This window comes from Talpa europaea, assembly GCF_964194135.1.
Source record: "Talpa europaea genome assembly, chromosome: 9".
NCBI classification, from domain to species: domain Eukaryota; kingdom Metazoa; phylum Chordata; class Mammalia; order Eulipotyphla; family Talpidae; genus Talpa; species Talpa europaea.
The window spans coordinates 41,878,274-41,895,986 of NC_140076.1; the positions used below are offsets into that span (position 1 = coordinate 41,878,274).

Below are 17,713 nucleotides of genomic sequence, written 5' to 3' on the forward strand. Positions count from 1 at the left end.
TTCTCTGAAAGGGCAGAACAAGAAAGAAACAACCATTATCAACTAGTAGTTTGATATTTGGTTCTGGAGGACAACTGTTAGCTGATGCTGCTTTTAGCTCTGATAGGAATCTGTTTTTGTTTTTAGTATTCATTTACAGGTTTTCTTTCTTCCAGTGTTAAAGTACAAAGTTGAAAAATTATCCTATACATGTCTGAAAATCAAAGCACAGATCAAATATGTATTCCATCCCACAATGATTATTTTATTAGCACTTGTGTGGCCTTGTGAAAGCCATGTGATGGACTATGCCTTTCATTTAATCTCACAGAAAGAAGAGTGATGTTTTGGGGTCAGTGGCTGTGGTTTCACAGAAGAGTCTACTAATATTAAACCATTTTGGAAAACAATTATGTTAACATTTTTTAAATGGTTGGGAAATGTATACATTAAAAAAGATTCCAGAGATAATTTTTACTTCTGCAATTCACTGGAAGTTGCATAGATTTTTACAATGTGAATATTTGTTATGTATATTATTCTGTGACTTCATCTCTATTCAAATACAAAGGAATTCAATGATGTGTAATAAAGCTTTCCTCAAAGCAAACTTTTTTAAAAAGGAAATTGATTTATTTGCTTTTTTTTTTCAAGATTTTATTGTTATTTATCCATACAAAAGCTGGGGTGCAGGCCAGAGGTGGGGATGGTGAGATGATTCACCAGAGACAGAGTGGGAAGCAGAACAGGCTGATCTACTGAAATACACTGCTGAGGGGAGCAGTGGGTGAGTCTGCTGCACCATGTGGGTTAACTCCCTGGCTGGGGATCGAACTTGTGCTGTAGTGGCTGCACATAGCTTCATAGTGAGACTTAACCCCTTGTGCCACCAGGGATGCCCTGCATTTTATTTTGTTATAAGGACTAAGTCAATATTGCCTTGATTCACTGAAATCTTATTAATTATAATAATGATCATAATAACTCTGGGTATTGAGATATGATGTCTGCCAACACATGTAATCTATTTTGTAGTACCTGTGACCTTTTGAAAATAAAAAATCTAAACCTGTAGGTGAGGATGTTTTGCTATTTATATTTGCAGCACAATCATATTTAGAATTTAGTAAATGTGAGTTTTGAAGCCATGTTTATTATCTGACAAATACTTTTACTTTACTCCTTGTGAGATTTTTGGACTAACATTAAGACTTCAGTGGAAACATGAAACCACTGGCTCAGTGTTGGACTTGGGATTTGGTTTTGTCCACAGGTCATAATATCTCTGCTGTGTAATTACAGCCAGTGGCTTGGCTCCTTCACATGCTGTCCTACTTCTGCAAGTGTTCTTACTGTGACAGGAGTCCCTGATAAATCCTAAGGCCTAGTTTTTAGTAATGAGGCCCATAAGAGAATACCTCTACTATTTCCTGAAAGAAACAGTAGTTGCTTTTTTTTAACTGTCCCCAAACTTGTACAATGGCTTGACCTGGATAGACAAATGAATTATAGACCAGTTATTCCAGTATTATAGACCAGTTATTCTAATATTCATCTTAGGTATATACATGTATATTACAGAATGTCAAGGTAAGTTTTTTTTAATATTTTATTTTATATAATTCTTACATCATTTTTCATTTTTGCACAATGTATGCATTTTCATTTTGGTCATATTCCCCACACAATTGCACCCCCCTTATTTTGACCCTACTCCCTCTTTCCCTCCCCCCCATAGTGTGTCTCTGGTTTATAGTTGCTTGTTGCTTTTGATTTTTTCTTTATTATAGTTAGTCTTTTTCCTGGTCCCTTATTTAGGTTTTCTAAATTCCTGCTATTAGTGAGACCATCTGGTATTTTTCTTTTTCTTTCTGGCTTATTTTGCTGAGCACGATCCCTTCTAGCTCCATCCATGTTGCTGCAAATTGCATGAGTTTATCTTTTTTGATTGCTGAGTAATATTCCATTTTGTATATGAACCACATCTTCTTGATCCAGTCATCTATTTTTTGGGCATTTGGGTTGTTTCCAAAGCTTAGCTATTGTAAATAATGCTGGTATAAATATAGGGGTACAGGTGCCCTTTTGAATTGATGTTTCTGTGTCCTTTGGGTAAATACCTAGCAGTGGAATTGCTGGATCATATGGAAGCTCTATGTTTAGTAGTTCAAGAAATCTTCACACAGCTCTCCATAGTGGTTGGACCAGTTTGCACTCTCACCAGCAGTACAGGAGAGTTCCTTTTTCTCCACAACCTCGCCAACATTTGTTGTTGCTAGTTTTTTTAATATGTGCCAGTCTTACTGGTGTAAGGTCATTCTCACTGGTGCAAGGTAGTTTTAAGAACAGTGAAAGGAAGACATTTTTTTCTCCCAGGCTACTAGAATGGGGAATCAAAGACAAGATCAGGGCTGGCCTTATGTTGGTGAGACCCATTTATCGAGGTTAAATTCTCTGCCCCCTGGTCCCAGCATAATGATTCTCAAGTCTGTGGGCACAAGAATCATTGGGGGAGTTTGTTAAAATTTTAAATGCCCAAGTCCTGCCAGGAGAAATTCCTATCTGTCAAGTCCTAGGTGAATCTAGACATCGATCTTATACCCCACAAAAAATAACTCAAATGGATAATAGTGAATATGTAAAATGCAAAATTGTAAGACTCTCAGAAGATGACTTAGGAGGAATCTATATCACCTTTTTAGATACAATGCTAAAGACATAGAGCAAAAAAAAAATGTTTAAGTTAGACTTTATTAAAATAAGAATTTCTGTCTGCAAAAGTCAACATCAAGGGAATGAGGAGACTTGCCACAGACTAGGAGAAAGTGTTTGAAAGGGATATAGCTGAGAATGGACTGTACTACAAGATATACAAAGAACTTTTTATAGTCAATAATATTAAAACCAAATCCAATTTAAAAAACGTACCAAACAGGGCCTCCCTGGTTATGTAGAGTTTAAATCTATCATTGCGACTGCCTGAGTTCAAACCCCTGCCAGGGAGCTGACCCACATGGTGCAGCAGACCTCTCCTGTCTCTCCCACTGCTCCCCTCAGCAGTGTATTTCAGTAGACCCACCTGTTCTGCTTCTCACTCTGTCTCTGGTGAATCTTCTCACCGCCCCCCACCACTAGTTCTACGCAAAATAAATAAAATCTTTTTAAAAATGTGCCAAACAGCTTAACAGACACCTCATCAAAGAAATTATACAGATAGCAAATAAGCATAGGAAAGGGTGCTCAACATCACATGTCATTAGGGAACTGAGATTAAAACAATGAGATACCAGTACACACTTAGCAGTACACATTAAACAATAACATCACCAAATGATGCTGAGGATGTGGAGAAATACAAACTCTTATTTGTTTCTGGTAGGAACACAAAATGGTATAAGCACTTTGGAAGTGTTTAGTAGTGTCTTAGAAAACTATACTCTTTCTATACAACCCAGCAGTTGTGCTCCTTGGTATTTATCCAAAGGAGTTGAAAACTTAGGACCACACCAAAACCTGTATATGGATATGTACAGCAGGTTTATTTATAATTATCCAAAACTTGGAGGCAACCAAGATGTGCTTTAGTAAGTGAATTGATTAATAAACTGTGGTACATTCAGATAAAAATATTTCTGTTAAAGTCATTGAATGAAAATTGCTAAGTGAAAGAAACCAGTTTGAAAGGCTGTATAATTATTACTATAGGGCATTCTGGAAAAGACAAAGCTATGGGAATAGTGGTTGTCAGGGTTTGAGGGTAGGCAAAGAATGAACAGGCAGAGTCCAGAGGATGATTAGGGCAGTGTCTTAATCCTTTTGGGCTGTTGTAATAAAATAGCATAGACTGGGTGACTTAAAAACAACAGGATTTATTTCTCACATTTCTAGAGGCTGTGAAGTCCAAAATCAAGTCTCTGGCAGAGCTGGTATCTGGTGAGAACCTGCTTTCAGGTTTATAAGCAGCTGTCTTTTGCCATGTCTTCACATGGTGGAAGGGAGCCAGGGATTTTTCTGGGATTTCTTTTATATGGGCACTAATACCATTCATGAGAGTTCAACCCTAATGATCTAATCACCTCCTAAAGCTACTTCTAAATATTATTAATTAGGTATTAGGATTTAACATATGAATTTGGGCAAAACAATTCCATACAATGAAACTGTTCTATATGACACTATAATGGAGGACATATGCCATTATATATTTGTCTACACCCATAGACCATATACCATTATATATTATTGACACCACAAGAGTGAACCCTCATGTAGACTATGAACTTTGGGTGATGCTCACTGATTGGAACAAATGTACTACTCTGTGTGGGATGTACAGCATGTGAGAGCTGGGGCCAGGCAGGGAGTGTATGAGAACTTTTTGTACTTTCTGCTCAAGTTGGCCGTGAACCTAAAACTTCTCGAGGAAATAAAGTTTATTTTTTTAATTAAAATAATAATATTTCATGACATGAATCATAATCACTCTCTTTTGCCTACTTCTTTTCTATGTTGGCCTTCACAAGTCAGCAGCAGAAATTTGGGGTAGTTGCAACTGACACAGTATAGGCCCCATCCCAAACCTAAAATATTTATTATCTGATCCTTTATAGAAATGCTTGCCAACCCCTGATTCACAAGAGAGTTTGCTTAAAACTGACTTAATTCACATAGGAGACTGAGCTGCCTTCTGACATAAATTTGATACAATGGACTTTGATGTGAAGGATAATACTAAAATATAGAAAGTGCAAAAAGAATATTTGGCACCCAGGGAGAAAGACTTCCTAAGATCACAAAAGTGGGTCTCCCCGGTGGTGCAGCGGTTGAGCGCTGGGTTGCGAAGCTGCCCGCAGCCTCTGCAGTGCTGGTTGGTTCCCCGGCGCCGGTTTGATCCCCAGCCGCCGGCGAGGGTCCCACATGGCACGCAGTGGCTGCTCCCCTCAGCAGTGTATTTGTCAATCTGCCTGTTCTGCTCTCCGCTCTGACTCTGGTGAATCCTCTCACCCTCCCGCACTTCTGACTGTGCCCAGTGCTTGTATAAACAAACAAACAAACAAACAAACAAATACATATTAAAAAAAATCACAAAAGCACAGCTGTCAGTGTTAATATCCCTAATTTTCATTTCTTGAGCAAGAGATGCACCAGTGATGGCCCTTGGGAATTTGACTGCATGGCAGATTCTTCTGAATTTCTTCTGACTGTCCCTTTTAGTGTTTTGTTTTGTTTTTTTTTAATTTTTTTTCTCCTGTAGAGAGCAGTCCAGTTTATTTGTTGAGGATTCCTTTTGGAAAGGAATGCTGGAAAAAAATAACATAGACAAAATTATGAGTTAGGTGAAGAATGATGAAGATATTTATAATATCTAAGCTGGCAAGGGATTGATAACTTGATTTTACCACTTACGTATGAACAAAAGTTGGAAAGGAAGTGAGCAGTAAATAAATATTGTAAAAGGCACCGTTCTTTCTCCTATTTTATTCTGTTCTTCCACCACATAAATTTCATAGGGAATTCCAGTCTGCCTATGCCAGGAAATATTTGCATTGTCATTCTTTGCCTGTCTACATTTCCTATACTACCTTTTAAAAAAAGCTTTCTCTTTCAACTTTGTAAATCAGTGAAACTGTTAGGGGGAAAGGATGTCCTGAGCTAATTCCATGCAGGCTTTGTGGACCCCACCCCCACTCCAGACTAAAGCCATCAAGACATTGGGAAAGACAAATCCCATCACCACCAAAGGGAAGGTTGCTGGGACCTGAGGGTGGAGTTAAGCAGCCAGGTTTGGTATAAAAACCAAACATGTGGGCCTTGGGGTCTCTCTCTCGCCTCCTGGCTTCACGGCTGGTGGCTCGCGGCCAGCTCTCAGAGTGCCATTTGGGATTCCAGATCGGCAGATCGGGTAGGACGCATTTAAGACTTTATCTCCTACTTTTCTCCCTGAGTTGTACATTTCCTCATTTGCCCTTCCCTTGTAAATAAACCTTTTATTAACCTTTTGTGTGTGCCTGCAGCAGAGTATTAATAAGTCCCTTTTAGCGCGCAGGTGAGGACCCACAGTCAGGCAACCCGTTTTGTATTGGGGCTGCCCTGCAACAAAACTTTCATATGAAAGCAACCTGCTACAGAAATTCAAGACCTCTGGTTTGTAAATTTAAAATGCCATATCAGGTCTCCCCGGTGGCGGAGCGGTGTGAAGATGTCCGCAGCCTCTGCAGTGCTGGTTCGATTCTCGGCCGGCCAGGGAGAATCCCACATGGCGTGACAGACCTCTCCTGCCTTGCCCACTGCTCCCCTCAGCAGTGTCTTTGGCCTATCTGCCTGTTCTGCTCCCCACTCTGTCTCTGGTGAATTCTCTCACCAACCCCCCTCCCTGCGCCTCTGACTGTACCCCAGTTCTTGTATAAATAAATAAATCTTAAAAAATATTTAAAATGCCATATCATAGTAAACTATTGAGCAAAAGGTTCTTGTACTATTTGGTTACTGATCCTCACAATTTGAGTCAGAGTATATAACATTTGGTACTATGATATACAGAAAGAATATGCATGATTAAAAAAACAAAGTACAAAACACTGACTTTTGTAAGCACACCAGTGTCACACCCTCCTATAGGGTCTGTCACCACACAAAGGGGATCTTTCCAATCTGTCTGGACCTGTAGGGCACCCCTGATGAAACAACCTCTGAAATAAGGCAGTTATTGCCAGTTGGAAGTGACGTTCAAAAGAGGGTGAATTATGCATGCTCTTATATAGTAAATAATTCTGCCCAACTGCTTTTATCCAGAGATGCATGGTTAAATAATCACCTCCAGAATATTCTTTGCCCTAACTAAACCCACAGATCTTTTAAACACTTGTTGATTCAAACAGCTTGAAACTTGAGACTTTCTCTGCTGCTATTGCTATCAGGTAAAGAGTAGCAGGACTGTAACTTTCTGGCAAAGAGGCTGTCAGCTGGGTTTAAATGTCAAGTCAACATTATCCTTGACTGAACATGACCTTTGGGAATGTGCAAGTGACCCTCATGACTACATTTCATGATCAGCAAGTGATGATGGTCCTGCCACATTTCCCCCAGGCATCTTCTTTTCGTGTACTGAGAGAGAAGAGCAAAGGTGAGTGGGTTTAGGAGCCTGGCTACTCAAGCTGTGAGGTCTGCTACATGTCCCTGCCCTGTTCCAGGGCCACACTGACATCCACTCCTGAGCAGGAAGTCTGCGCCTGCTTTTTTTTTTTTTTTTAAAGATTTATTTATTTATGCATACAACAGCTGGATTACAGGCCAGAGGTGGTGATGGGGTGTGTGTGTGGGGGGGAGGATTCACCAGAGACAGAGTGGGGAACAGAATAGGCAGACTGATGAAATACACAGCTGAGGGGAGCAGTGGGCGAGTCAGGAGGTCTGTTGAGTCATGTGGGTCAGGTCACTGGCCGGGGACTGAACTAGTGCTGCAGTGGCTGCGCATAGTTTCACAGTGCTGCTACTTAAACCCTTGCACCACCGCTCCTGCTTTTTGATGCGAGTGAAAATGCCACTCGTTTTCCCTTGCAGCATGCGTCTATAGCATAAAGTCTCTGAGAACTAAACCTTGCCATCGAGTTTTATGATCATGCACCTTACAATAAATACTTGCTAAAAGAATGAACTTGTCAGCTTAATATGACAAGAAAAGCAGCCCCCTCCCCCCTGCTGACCACCCCACCCCACCCGCCGCTGCCGGGGGCCCACAGCACCCAGCACTCGGATTGGCACGCAATGTGCATTTCCTGAAAGCCTCAAAACAGAAATTACAAAAGAAATGGACAAACGAATGATGTAGGAAACAACGAAAGAAATGGAGAAACTAAGGGAGCCTTGGAGGCGGGGAGTGCCTCGCCCTGCCGCCTGGGGGCAACGTGGAGGACACTCGGGCTGCACCAAACTGACCCGCCCAGTTCCTTTTAGAAGGTGCTTCTCGGCAGTCTCCTCTACCCGCAGACACCCTGAAAGGAGGTAGAGCTGCCGGCCGTGTCGCGGGGCACCAGGGACGCGAGCGCGGAAGCCCCAGGTGGGTGAAGTCACCGCGGCCCAGGCAGGTGCCGCCGTCCGACTCGGCCTCCTCCTCCTGCCCCTCGGGAGCCGCACCATGCCTGGCAGCGCGGAGGCGCTGGACATGCCGGTGTGGAGCGGAGTCTACTGCTTGTCCCAGGACCTCAGCTGCAGGTCAGTACCCCCAGAGGCGCTCGGCTCCGCCTTCAGGGTGCCCTTATATCCTACGATCCCTCCAAGGGGACCCTGGACCCGCTCTCCGGGGCCTCTCCGCGGTTCTTCACAGGCGCTTATCTCCACCCCACCTCCCCGGGCCCCGGATAAGCTCCGCTTCGCCGACTCCAGCCTCCCGGGCGGCGGGAGCCTGCTGGGTAACTGGTCGTAAAAGTTCCTCGGGGCCTCCCTAGCGGCGAAGGGGTTAAGTCTCAGCACTATGAAGCTATCGGCTGCCACTGCAGCACGAGTTCGGTTCCGGCCAGGGCGCAGCAGACCTCTCCTGTCTTCCCTGCTGCTCCCCTCAGCGCTGTATTTCAGTGAATCTGCCTGTTCTGCTCCCCACTCTGTCTCTGATAAATTCTCTCACCGCCTCCCCCCCACCTCTGGCCTACACCCCAGCTCTTATATGCATAAATAAATAAATATTTAAAAAAAAAGTTCCTCGGGGTATCAAGCTCCCCCCCCCGCGCGGTGGCAGCTCAGGGCGGCCCGGGAACATCTGGCCACGCGCAGCTCGCGCGGGGCGCACAGGTCAGTCGGCAGCCATCGCTGGGGGCGCGCAGTGTCCGGCTCACCCCGCTACCCGCCGCGCCTACGCTCGGACGCGGATGGGCGCGCACCGGGCGGACGATGGAAGGGTAAGAGAACGGGGCTAAGAGGGGGCTCCGCCCACAAGAGCTGCCATCCAGGGGAGGCGAGCCTGCCAGCCCGAGGTACTTGGGCTCTGAACGTGTTTCCCGGCTTCGTATCCTGCGAGTCGTGGAAAGTTTGGAAGGCGGAGGCATGGCCCGGCAGCCTTATCGTTTTTCCCACACCCGGGCGGCAGAGAGAGGATCAGGTGTTTTCAGGTTAACCGTCAGGTGAGGCCCCTGCGCTGTAGCTTTCAGGACATCTCAGGAGAAGTCCTCATCAAGTGAATGGCTTTACCGTTCTTTACCGTTCTAAGCTCGAACTTTCTTGACGCTTTGGAAAGGCTTGTAGTCACTGCTTGCTTGGTTAAGTGAGGCTGGGCTTTGCCTTCCGGAACAAACAGGCCTTTTCCTCAGGTGGGAGGGTTGTAGTGCGGTTAACCCCAATTCGTCTGCCTTTATGAAGAAAGGTACAGTTCAGCCAGATGGCGCTGCCAAGGGGCCCCACCTCCGCGGTCAGAGGTGCAATCAGCCAGCCCCTGCAGCGCATCTGAGGCCCGGTGGGGAGTACAAACAGACCTTGGCTCCCTTGCCCTGCTCACCAAACAAATATAGTGGTGGGCTGACTGCAGAACTTTCTTAAAATAGTATAAAGACTCTCCTGGCCTTCCCTTTCTGGCGTTCTCAATATTTTAAATGGACTGAATTCCAGCAAGGAGCCAGAATTCAAGAGAAGAGTTTGCTTTATTCTTGGTGGCTGTCTAGAAAATGAAATAATTTCAATCAAGTGTGACATTTGAATTCACGATTTGAATCAGAAGACAACTTTGGTGCAACTGTTCTGGACAATTGGGTTCCTGTGAATGTCACACCAAATGACTTGGCGTCACATAATATAAACCATTTCTCTTAATACTTTTAAGGGGACAGATGGGCAGAAAGTATCCATTTGGTCCATCAGCCTTCACCCTAAAGGTAGGAAGCAAATGGACTCTTTACTGTCTTCTGCTTGGAGAGATAAACTGGCTTGTACCCATGGTGGGTGTGGTATATAATCTTCCAGGGTTTTTTTTGCCTTGACTCAGCTATTTTTCTTAGCAAATTTCCTTCAGAACTTAAATGTTGTTGTGTTGTGTTGTTTGTTTGTTTTCATTTTGTTTTGATTTAAATCATATCCAGTGAGTATCTTCAGAAACTCCCATTCTTACAGGTGGTGGTGTGTTCTGCTTGGCTTTATAGATGACATACACTTACTTGGGTTTGCACATAATTTGCTTTCCAAAAGATTCAGATTTGAAATAGCTATATTTGAATAGCTGAAATGGTTGGACAGTACCCATGGGGAACACACATTGTGTGTCCTCACAGACTGAGAATGGAAAAAGGGATCAGTACAAGAGAGGTGGGAGTGGTTGTCTAATGGATATCAGGGTATGAATTCTGATATTTTCTGTTGAAGGAACTAACTGTGGGTTCTCCCCAGAGGTGGGATGTGAGCTTCACACTTTCAGGAAATGCTCACCACCTCCCTGAAGCGCTAACCAAACATGAGTTTAGCGGAATCTGGTAACTTCTTCGCTTGAGTCAGGAGTCTCTTGAAGTGTTAGTTGCTCCATCCGCTTCATACTTTAAAACTAGTAAAACTCCCATTATTGTGAACTTTCTACCAGCACACCCTCCTCCTTAAGCAAACCTTCCATAAATCATTTCTGGGACCTGGACTCAAACACAGGTACATTTTCCATACCTCCAGAGCCCATCATAGTAGCATCAATTTTATTTAATCCCCTACACTTCAAATTGTTGAATTCTAATGAAGTGTTTGGGAAGGCCAGATTCTTTTCTCCAAAGGAGAAGCATATCAAAAGTGTTGTTTTTAACAACAACAAAAAATTCATCCATATATTTTAATGATGTGTATCAGAAGAGTAGGGAAACAAATTTTGAATAGAATGGCAGAGAATACAGAACTGAAAGTCAAGGATGATTGTAACAACAATCTCGCCTCTCAGTGAAGTGAAACCCAGAATAAGATAATTTTTAAAACTTAAAAAACCAGGTGCCTTCAGCTTTCAGAGTAAAAATAGTAGCCAAAGAAAACTCCTTTGACTATGAAAGATAAAAAGGTACTCTTCCCTGAGGATGGGCTGTTCTCTTTAGGTGAGACCTGGGGTCCAAGTTCCACGGGTCACTTCTGAACCATGAATCACCCTCCAGCGAGTGCTGACATCACACATTATGGGCTTCATAGAGAAAAGATATTACACTTCTAGATCTAATTTTCTTTATCAAACAGCTGTGTTCTTTTCAGTATCAATTTTTTTAAAGCCATGCTTTGCTTTAGAAGCTTGCTGTTTGCCTTGGCAATCATCTGGGGATTTTTCTTACCCCTCTCCTCAGCTAGAAGAGTTTTTTACTCTGTTCTGAACTTGGGTCTCTGCCTCCACTTTCTTTTCCCTGTGTGATAAAACTGATTTGTGTGTATGTTGCATGTATTTCTTTCCTTTCAGTTGTGGGGACTCCTCCTTTGAAGGTTGTATCTTGTTATCAGCCCGAGTTAATACTCAGCTAACAGGGGAACAAAAAATCTGCCACCCCCAAATAAGTATTTGGCACAAGGTTGATTTCATGGAAATCAATCTGAATTGAAGACTGGGTAGAGGTTACTTTTGAAAGAGATAGTTGCATGTAAACTTTTGTAAAGGTGTATACCTGGAAAACCTAATCTCTATCATAGGAGAAGGCAGAACTTAAATTTACATCTTTGTTTACTGTGCCTTCCCCAGTAGCCTCCCTAAGCGACCTTCTCTTTCCCATCTCCCCAAAGTCCTTCTTCATTGAGTTATTTAAGATGGCCTTTGAAGTCACGTGGGTAAGCTAGTCATGCTGCATCTCTCTCATGTAGACAGGAGGTATACATTCTTTTTGCCTTTTTCCTTATCAGTCTGTTTGCTTATTTATAAGCCTGGGAGAATCCAGAGGGGCACAAGATGATCTCCTTTGCATCCTGCCAACATCTGGTGTCTTCAGCCAAAAACATTTGTCAGGCAATAATTGGTGACTAGTGAGGCTAGAGAATCTGGCAACTTGTCTTTGTCATAATTCCAGAAGACTCAGTGTCAGTGTCAGTGGGGGATTTAAAAAAAAAAAAAAATCACCTCATCTATATAGTAACCAGAGGAAATCCCTAGAGGTAGAGTAACAAGGGATTTCCCAACTGACACTTCGGTGGGCTAGTCCAGAATTAAAATCTATTCATTCAGTGCTTTGAGGGAAAAAAAATGGTTAGTTGTAACTCTGTAGCACCTATTAACTTTATATTTACTTACATATAGTCAGAGAGTCACCATCATTACCCTGTTGAATACTTTCTGCAAATGTTAGAGGAAGCAAAATGTAAAGAAATGCCATAATGCCTATCATCTTCTTCAACTTTAACTGCATTTGGAGTCCTGTATTGTGAGAAATGGAGCTCTCCTTTGTCTCTGATCTAGAGAGCTGATTCTTCAGAATGTGTTTTCCAGTGTGTTTGTTGGGGTGGGGGCAGGAGGGAAAGGTTTAGCTTGTACAAAACAAGCTCTTTTAAAATGTGCAGGCCTAGTTCTGCTTTTCTGATGGCCTGAGGCACCTAAGTGGTCATCAGAATGATTTTATAGGAACTCAGTGTCATTTTTAGGGAAATTCATGAAAGTTGCAACTTGGTCATCTTTTATGGGTAACTCCAGGAGAAAGTGAAAATATGCCTGTGGTCTTTCTACTCCATGTGCTTTAAGATCAGGATGACTATGTCATTTATATTCTGAGGACTGTGATGAGAAGGTAACCAAGGTTTCCTTCTTTGACTTTTTTTTTCTTTACTTCCTTTAATTAGAAGCCAACTACCCCAGAGTCTCAGCTAATTGGGCTTTTTCCCTCCTTCTCATATGATTTTTGCATATCATGAGACAATCAGTTCATTGTAGGAAATGGTATATTTTTAAAACTGTAGGTATTTTGGGGATTGATATAAAATCTTCCAGTTGCCAGATTGTCCTATAACATTTAGCCTGGGGCCAATGTGGTGCCATAGAAACCCTAAATTTTAGTCTGTACTTCCGCCCACTCTCCACCCCCTGACACACCACAGAGAAACTAAAGGCAGGAAAGTACTTGATTACTGGTATGTGTTATTAAGTTCTTCATTTTTGAAAAAGCTTATTTTAAGCTCATAATGGTAACTGAATAATTCATATGTTAATCACCAAAAATCAGGAAAATGTGGAAAACTCAAAGAAGAAATAAAAAGATGACCTTTAATGCTACTTCACAGAGATTACCAAGATTAATTTATTACATTTTATGTGCTTCTGGATTCTTTAAAATGTCTACATACAGATAGTAATGTTGACATTTTGTTTCATTTTAATTTTTTTTAAAGATTTGTTTAATTACTTACTTACTTACTTAATTTATTTATTTATTTATTTATACAAGCACTGGGTACAGTCAGAAGTGCGAGAGGGTGAGGGAATTCACCAGAGAATAAGTCATAGACCTCTTTAAGTCAATACAAAGTTACCAAAGGATTGCAACTAACATTTTATATGCTATTTTTTCCTAATCGAGATAATTTAGAAGTACAAGATTACATCCTTTAGGTGTATGTTACCACCATACCTACCAGCAAGGAACCCATAGTTCTCCATCATTGTTCATGTGCCCACTCTCCACTTTAGTGTCCCTCCTCCCTCCCCCTCTGGTGACCTCAATTCTATGGTCAAATTTCTAAAGTTTCTTATTGGTTCGATTTAATCTGGTCTTTTTTTTTTGTTTGTTTCTCTGTATTCCACATTTAAGCAACACCATCCAGGATTTGTCTTTCTCTTAATAATTTATTGTGCTTATTGTTCAAGTGACAAGAGTCTATTTTTTTTTATAACTGAGTAGTATTCCATTGTGTATATATACTGCATCTTCCTAATCCACTCATATGTCTTTGGGCACTTAGGTTGTATCCAAAGCTTGCTTATTGTAAATAGCACTCCCATAAACATAGGCTTGCACCTGTCCCTTCATATTCGTGTTTCTGTATTCTTCAGGTAGATAACTAGGTGTGGAATTGCTGGATCATATGGTAGATCTGTGTTTCTAATATTTTAAGAAATCTCTGTACTGTTTTCCATAGGGGCTGGACCAGTCTACATTCCCAGCAACAGTGTAAGAGGGTTCTTTTTTCTCTACATCCTTGCCAACACTAATTGTTTCTGGACTTTTTGATATGGGCCATTCTGACAGGTGTGAGGTGGTATCTCATTGTGGTTTTGATTTGCATTTCTCTGATGATAAGTGATAATAATCTTTTTTTTCATGTCCCTGTTGGCCTCCTGTAGTTCTTTTTTGGACAAGTGTTTTTTAGCTCTTCTGCCCCCCCCCTTTTTTTTTTGATTCAGTTATTTGGTTCTTTTGTTGAATTATATGAGTTCTTTGTAGATCTTGGATATCCTTCCCTTGTCAGATGTCTGGTGTGAAGATATTTTCTCCCATTCAGTAGGGTGTCTTTTTGTTTCAGTGAGTTTCTTTTGCTATAAGAAGCTTTTCAGTTTGATGTAGTCTCAAATGTTTATGTATATATATATATATTTTTTTTTTCCTTGCTGCTAGGAACAAATCTGCAAAGACTTTTTTTTTTTTTTAAGATTTATTTTATTTATGCATACAAGAGCTGGGGTACAGGCCGGAGGTGTGGGGGGTGAGAGGAATCACCAGAAACAGAGTGTGGAACAGAAGAGGCAGATTGACCAAAGTACACTGCTGAGAGGAGCAGCGGGTGAGTCAGGAAAGGTCTGCTGTGCCATGTGGGTTGCTCCTTCGCCGGCTGGGGAATTGAACTATGCTGCAGTGGCTGTGGACAGTTTCACAGTGCTGTGACTTAACACCTTGTGCCACCAGGGAGGCCCTGCAAAGACATTTTTGAAGCTTATGTTGTGGGGTGTTTTGTCTATGTTTTCTTCAACATATTTTACAGTTGCAGGTTTTACATACAAGTTTTTATCCATTTAATGTTGACTTTTTTGTATGGTGTGAGCTAATGATCTAGTTTCATTCTTTTGTATGCAATTGTCCAATTTTCCCAGCACCATTAATTGAAGAGGCTTTCCTTTTTCTGGTGCATATTCTTAGCTTCTTTGTCATAGATTAACTGCTCATATATGTGTAGGTTTATTTCTGGGTTCTTGAGTCTATTCCATTAGTCTATTTTTGTTCCAGTGCCATGCTGTTTTAATGATTATGGCTTTATAATATAGTTTGAAGTCTGAAAGGTTGATACCACCATTAACCCTCTTTTTTTGGTCAGGGTAGTTTTGGCTATTAGGGGTCTTTTATTCATATCAGCTTTTTTTTTTTTTTTTTGTATTGCTATCATTCTAACATCAGGTGGTCACAATTGATCAATACTATCTTACATTTCACCTGTGGCTTCTGTGTGATTTATCATTTTCCTTTCTATCCTGCACGGTGCTAGAAGCATTGTAATTGCTATGTAATTACTTAAGTGAAAAGCTTCTGGAAGGATACAGTAGTGTAAATAATTTAATACAATAAGTAACCCTAATGTTCATCATCTATTACTTTTGACTACTTTCTTTTTGCCAAAGATTTATCTTTTTGATAAGTTTTCTAAGAGTGATATTGACATCAATTATTTTTTGAACACTCAGTGGCCATATAGTCAAGGACCAGCAGGAAGAACTATTTGAAGCCTATTGGAGCAATTGGACTTTTATGCACTCTCTTCTCTCTGTTAATTCTCTTCTCTCCATTCTACTGGACTGAGATCCTGGAAGGCAAGAAAATGTCTTTGGCAAAGCTTGGCTCACAAGGTGCTCACTCAGTATTTGACCTAGTGCCTAATGTTTCTTAACTCTGTTTCTGAGAAAATAAATTCTTCTTCCTTCAATACAGTGTTTTCACACCAGAGGCCAGAGATCTGTGCAGGGGAGGAATTTCCATGACATTATTCTCAGGGTTCTATCACATTTCTTATGCCCTTTTCAATTTATTGAGTGGAAAGATATTGTGAATCATCAGGATGGAATGTGTTAGCCACATTGACCCACTAAGTGAAGGGGTCAAATCTAAATTGCTCAGATTTGCCCACCTAAGTTCTATTCCTGTTCTCAGAGGTCTGTAGGTTCATGTTGGAAGATGCTAAGTCACAGTTAAGATGTTTTCTTTTTGGAAATGTCTCCCCCAGTGCTCCTCCTCAGGTGCCTCCATAGCATTTACCACTCTTTATGTGATGATGTGTTATGGGATATCCCCTCTGGCTCTCTGAACCCCTCTTCCTGGAGGTAGTCCTCTACTTCCATAATACTTTTTACACTCACAGTATAGCATGCACCAAGCTACTAAATAAGTCAGTTATTACTGGACAACATTTGAAGTTCAGACACTCTATTCTCTTGTCTCCCCTCACCCAGCACAATTGCTCAGCACAGTAAGTTCAATTCAGTAAGTTGGTCAGATTGAAAAAAGAGGTAACTATGGCAAGGGCAAGGTAAACCTATTTTTAAAGTCTTCTAAACTTTTTTTTGAAATAAGACTCATGGTGGCCATTGAGTTTTCATTTCCAAAAGAGTTTTTTCCCCCAATGTTTTCATATAGATATTTTTACCTGTATTTGTCTTTAAATATGCTAAATGTGGTTGTTCTCTGTGTCTGATTTGACAGACTTGGCCCTCTGCTGTTTCTAACTTGAATGTTTCATGTCACTTGGTTTCTCTGTGGGCTTGGTTATGTTTTACTGCCAATCAGTGTGGTTCACAGGGTTATTTGTTAGTGTCCAAGTGCTAGGATGCACCTCTGAGAGAGCGTGTGTGTTTGCTGGGTGACAAGGTGAAATTCCATTCCAGAGCCCTGAGATAAGCAGAGTCTCAGTTTAACATTCCTGGGTTCACCCAGATGGGAAGCCCAGATGACTGACTTGTGACCATCCATTCTCAGGATGGGTCTGTTTTTCAATTTCCTTTTTCTTTTCTTTGACTTGGAACCACTCTGGCCTTTTTTGTAGTCCTCTGGGTTTCAGGGCAGGAAGTTTTGAGATAGTAGCTCTTTGAGGCTCCCTCCTACACACGAACACCATCTGCTCTCAGTCTGCTCTTGGGTTTTAGGCATAAGGTCTTCGTACCCTTGTTCCCCTTTTCTGGGGCCACAGACTGAAGCATAATGACCATGAAAGTGAAGGGCTCCTACTTCTCCAGGTTCCCCCAGACTGGCCTGGGAGTTTCTTGCCCTCTTATAACTTTTCAGTCTTTAGGTAATTCAGAAGGTCTTTGGTACTTTTAGATACTTAGTACTTAACTCTTTAGTATTTTATAGGTACTTTCTTCACCTCCCTCAGAAAAGAAGCATGTGTTGGGCCTCCCTGGTGGCACAAGGGGTTGGGCACCACACTATGAAGCAATATGCAGCACGAGTTTAATTCCCGGCCAGCCAGGGAGAAACCCACATGGCGCAACAGGCCTCTCCTGACTTGGCCACTGCTCCCCTCAGCAGTGTATTTCAGTCAGTCTGCCTGTTCTGTTCCCCACTCTGTCTCTGGTGAATCCTCTCACCCTCCTGTACATCTGGCCTGTACCCCGGTTCTTGTATAAATAAATAAATCTTTAAAATAAACAAATAAATTAACACCAAGACACATCTGGTTACATGAAACAGAAATCTAATTCAAAATGGCTCAAGGCCCTAAGGATATTTATTGGTTCTGAAATTCTTGGGATAGATGACTTCCCGCAGCTGGACCCAGGGACTCGACATTATTGTTGGGCTTAGTATCTATTTTTTATCTGCTCTTCTGTGCTAGTTCTCCTCTC

General features: G+C 41.7%; 1 protein-coding gene across 1 annotated transcript in view; it reads left to right on the plus strand.

Moving 5' to 3' along the window:
• Nucleotides 1-8,918: 8,918 nt before the first annotated feature.
• MCOLN2 (mucolipin TRP cation channel 2) overlaps nucleotides 8,919-17,713 on the plus strand; it is a gene marked incomplete at its 3' end in the record, with an annotated part of 51,015 nt that continues 42,220 nt past the window's right edge. Inside the window, exon 1 of the mRNA XM_084242332.1 lies at nucleotides 8,919-9,092. Within this exon, the coding sequence (XP_084098458.1) occupies nucleotides 9,016-9,092 (77 nt within the window). The 5' untranslated portion in view covers nucleotides 8,919-9,015. The remainder of the gene's footprint in view (nucleotides 9,093-17,713) is intronic.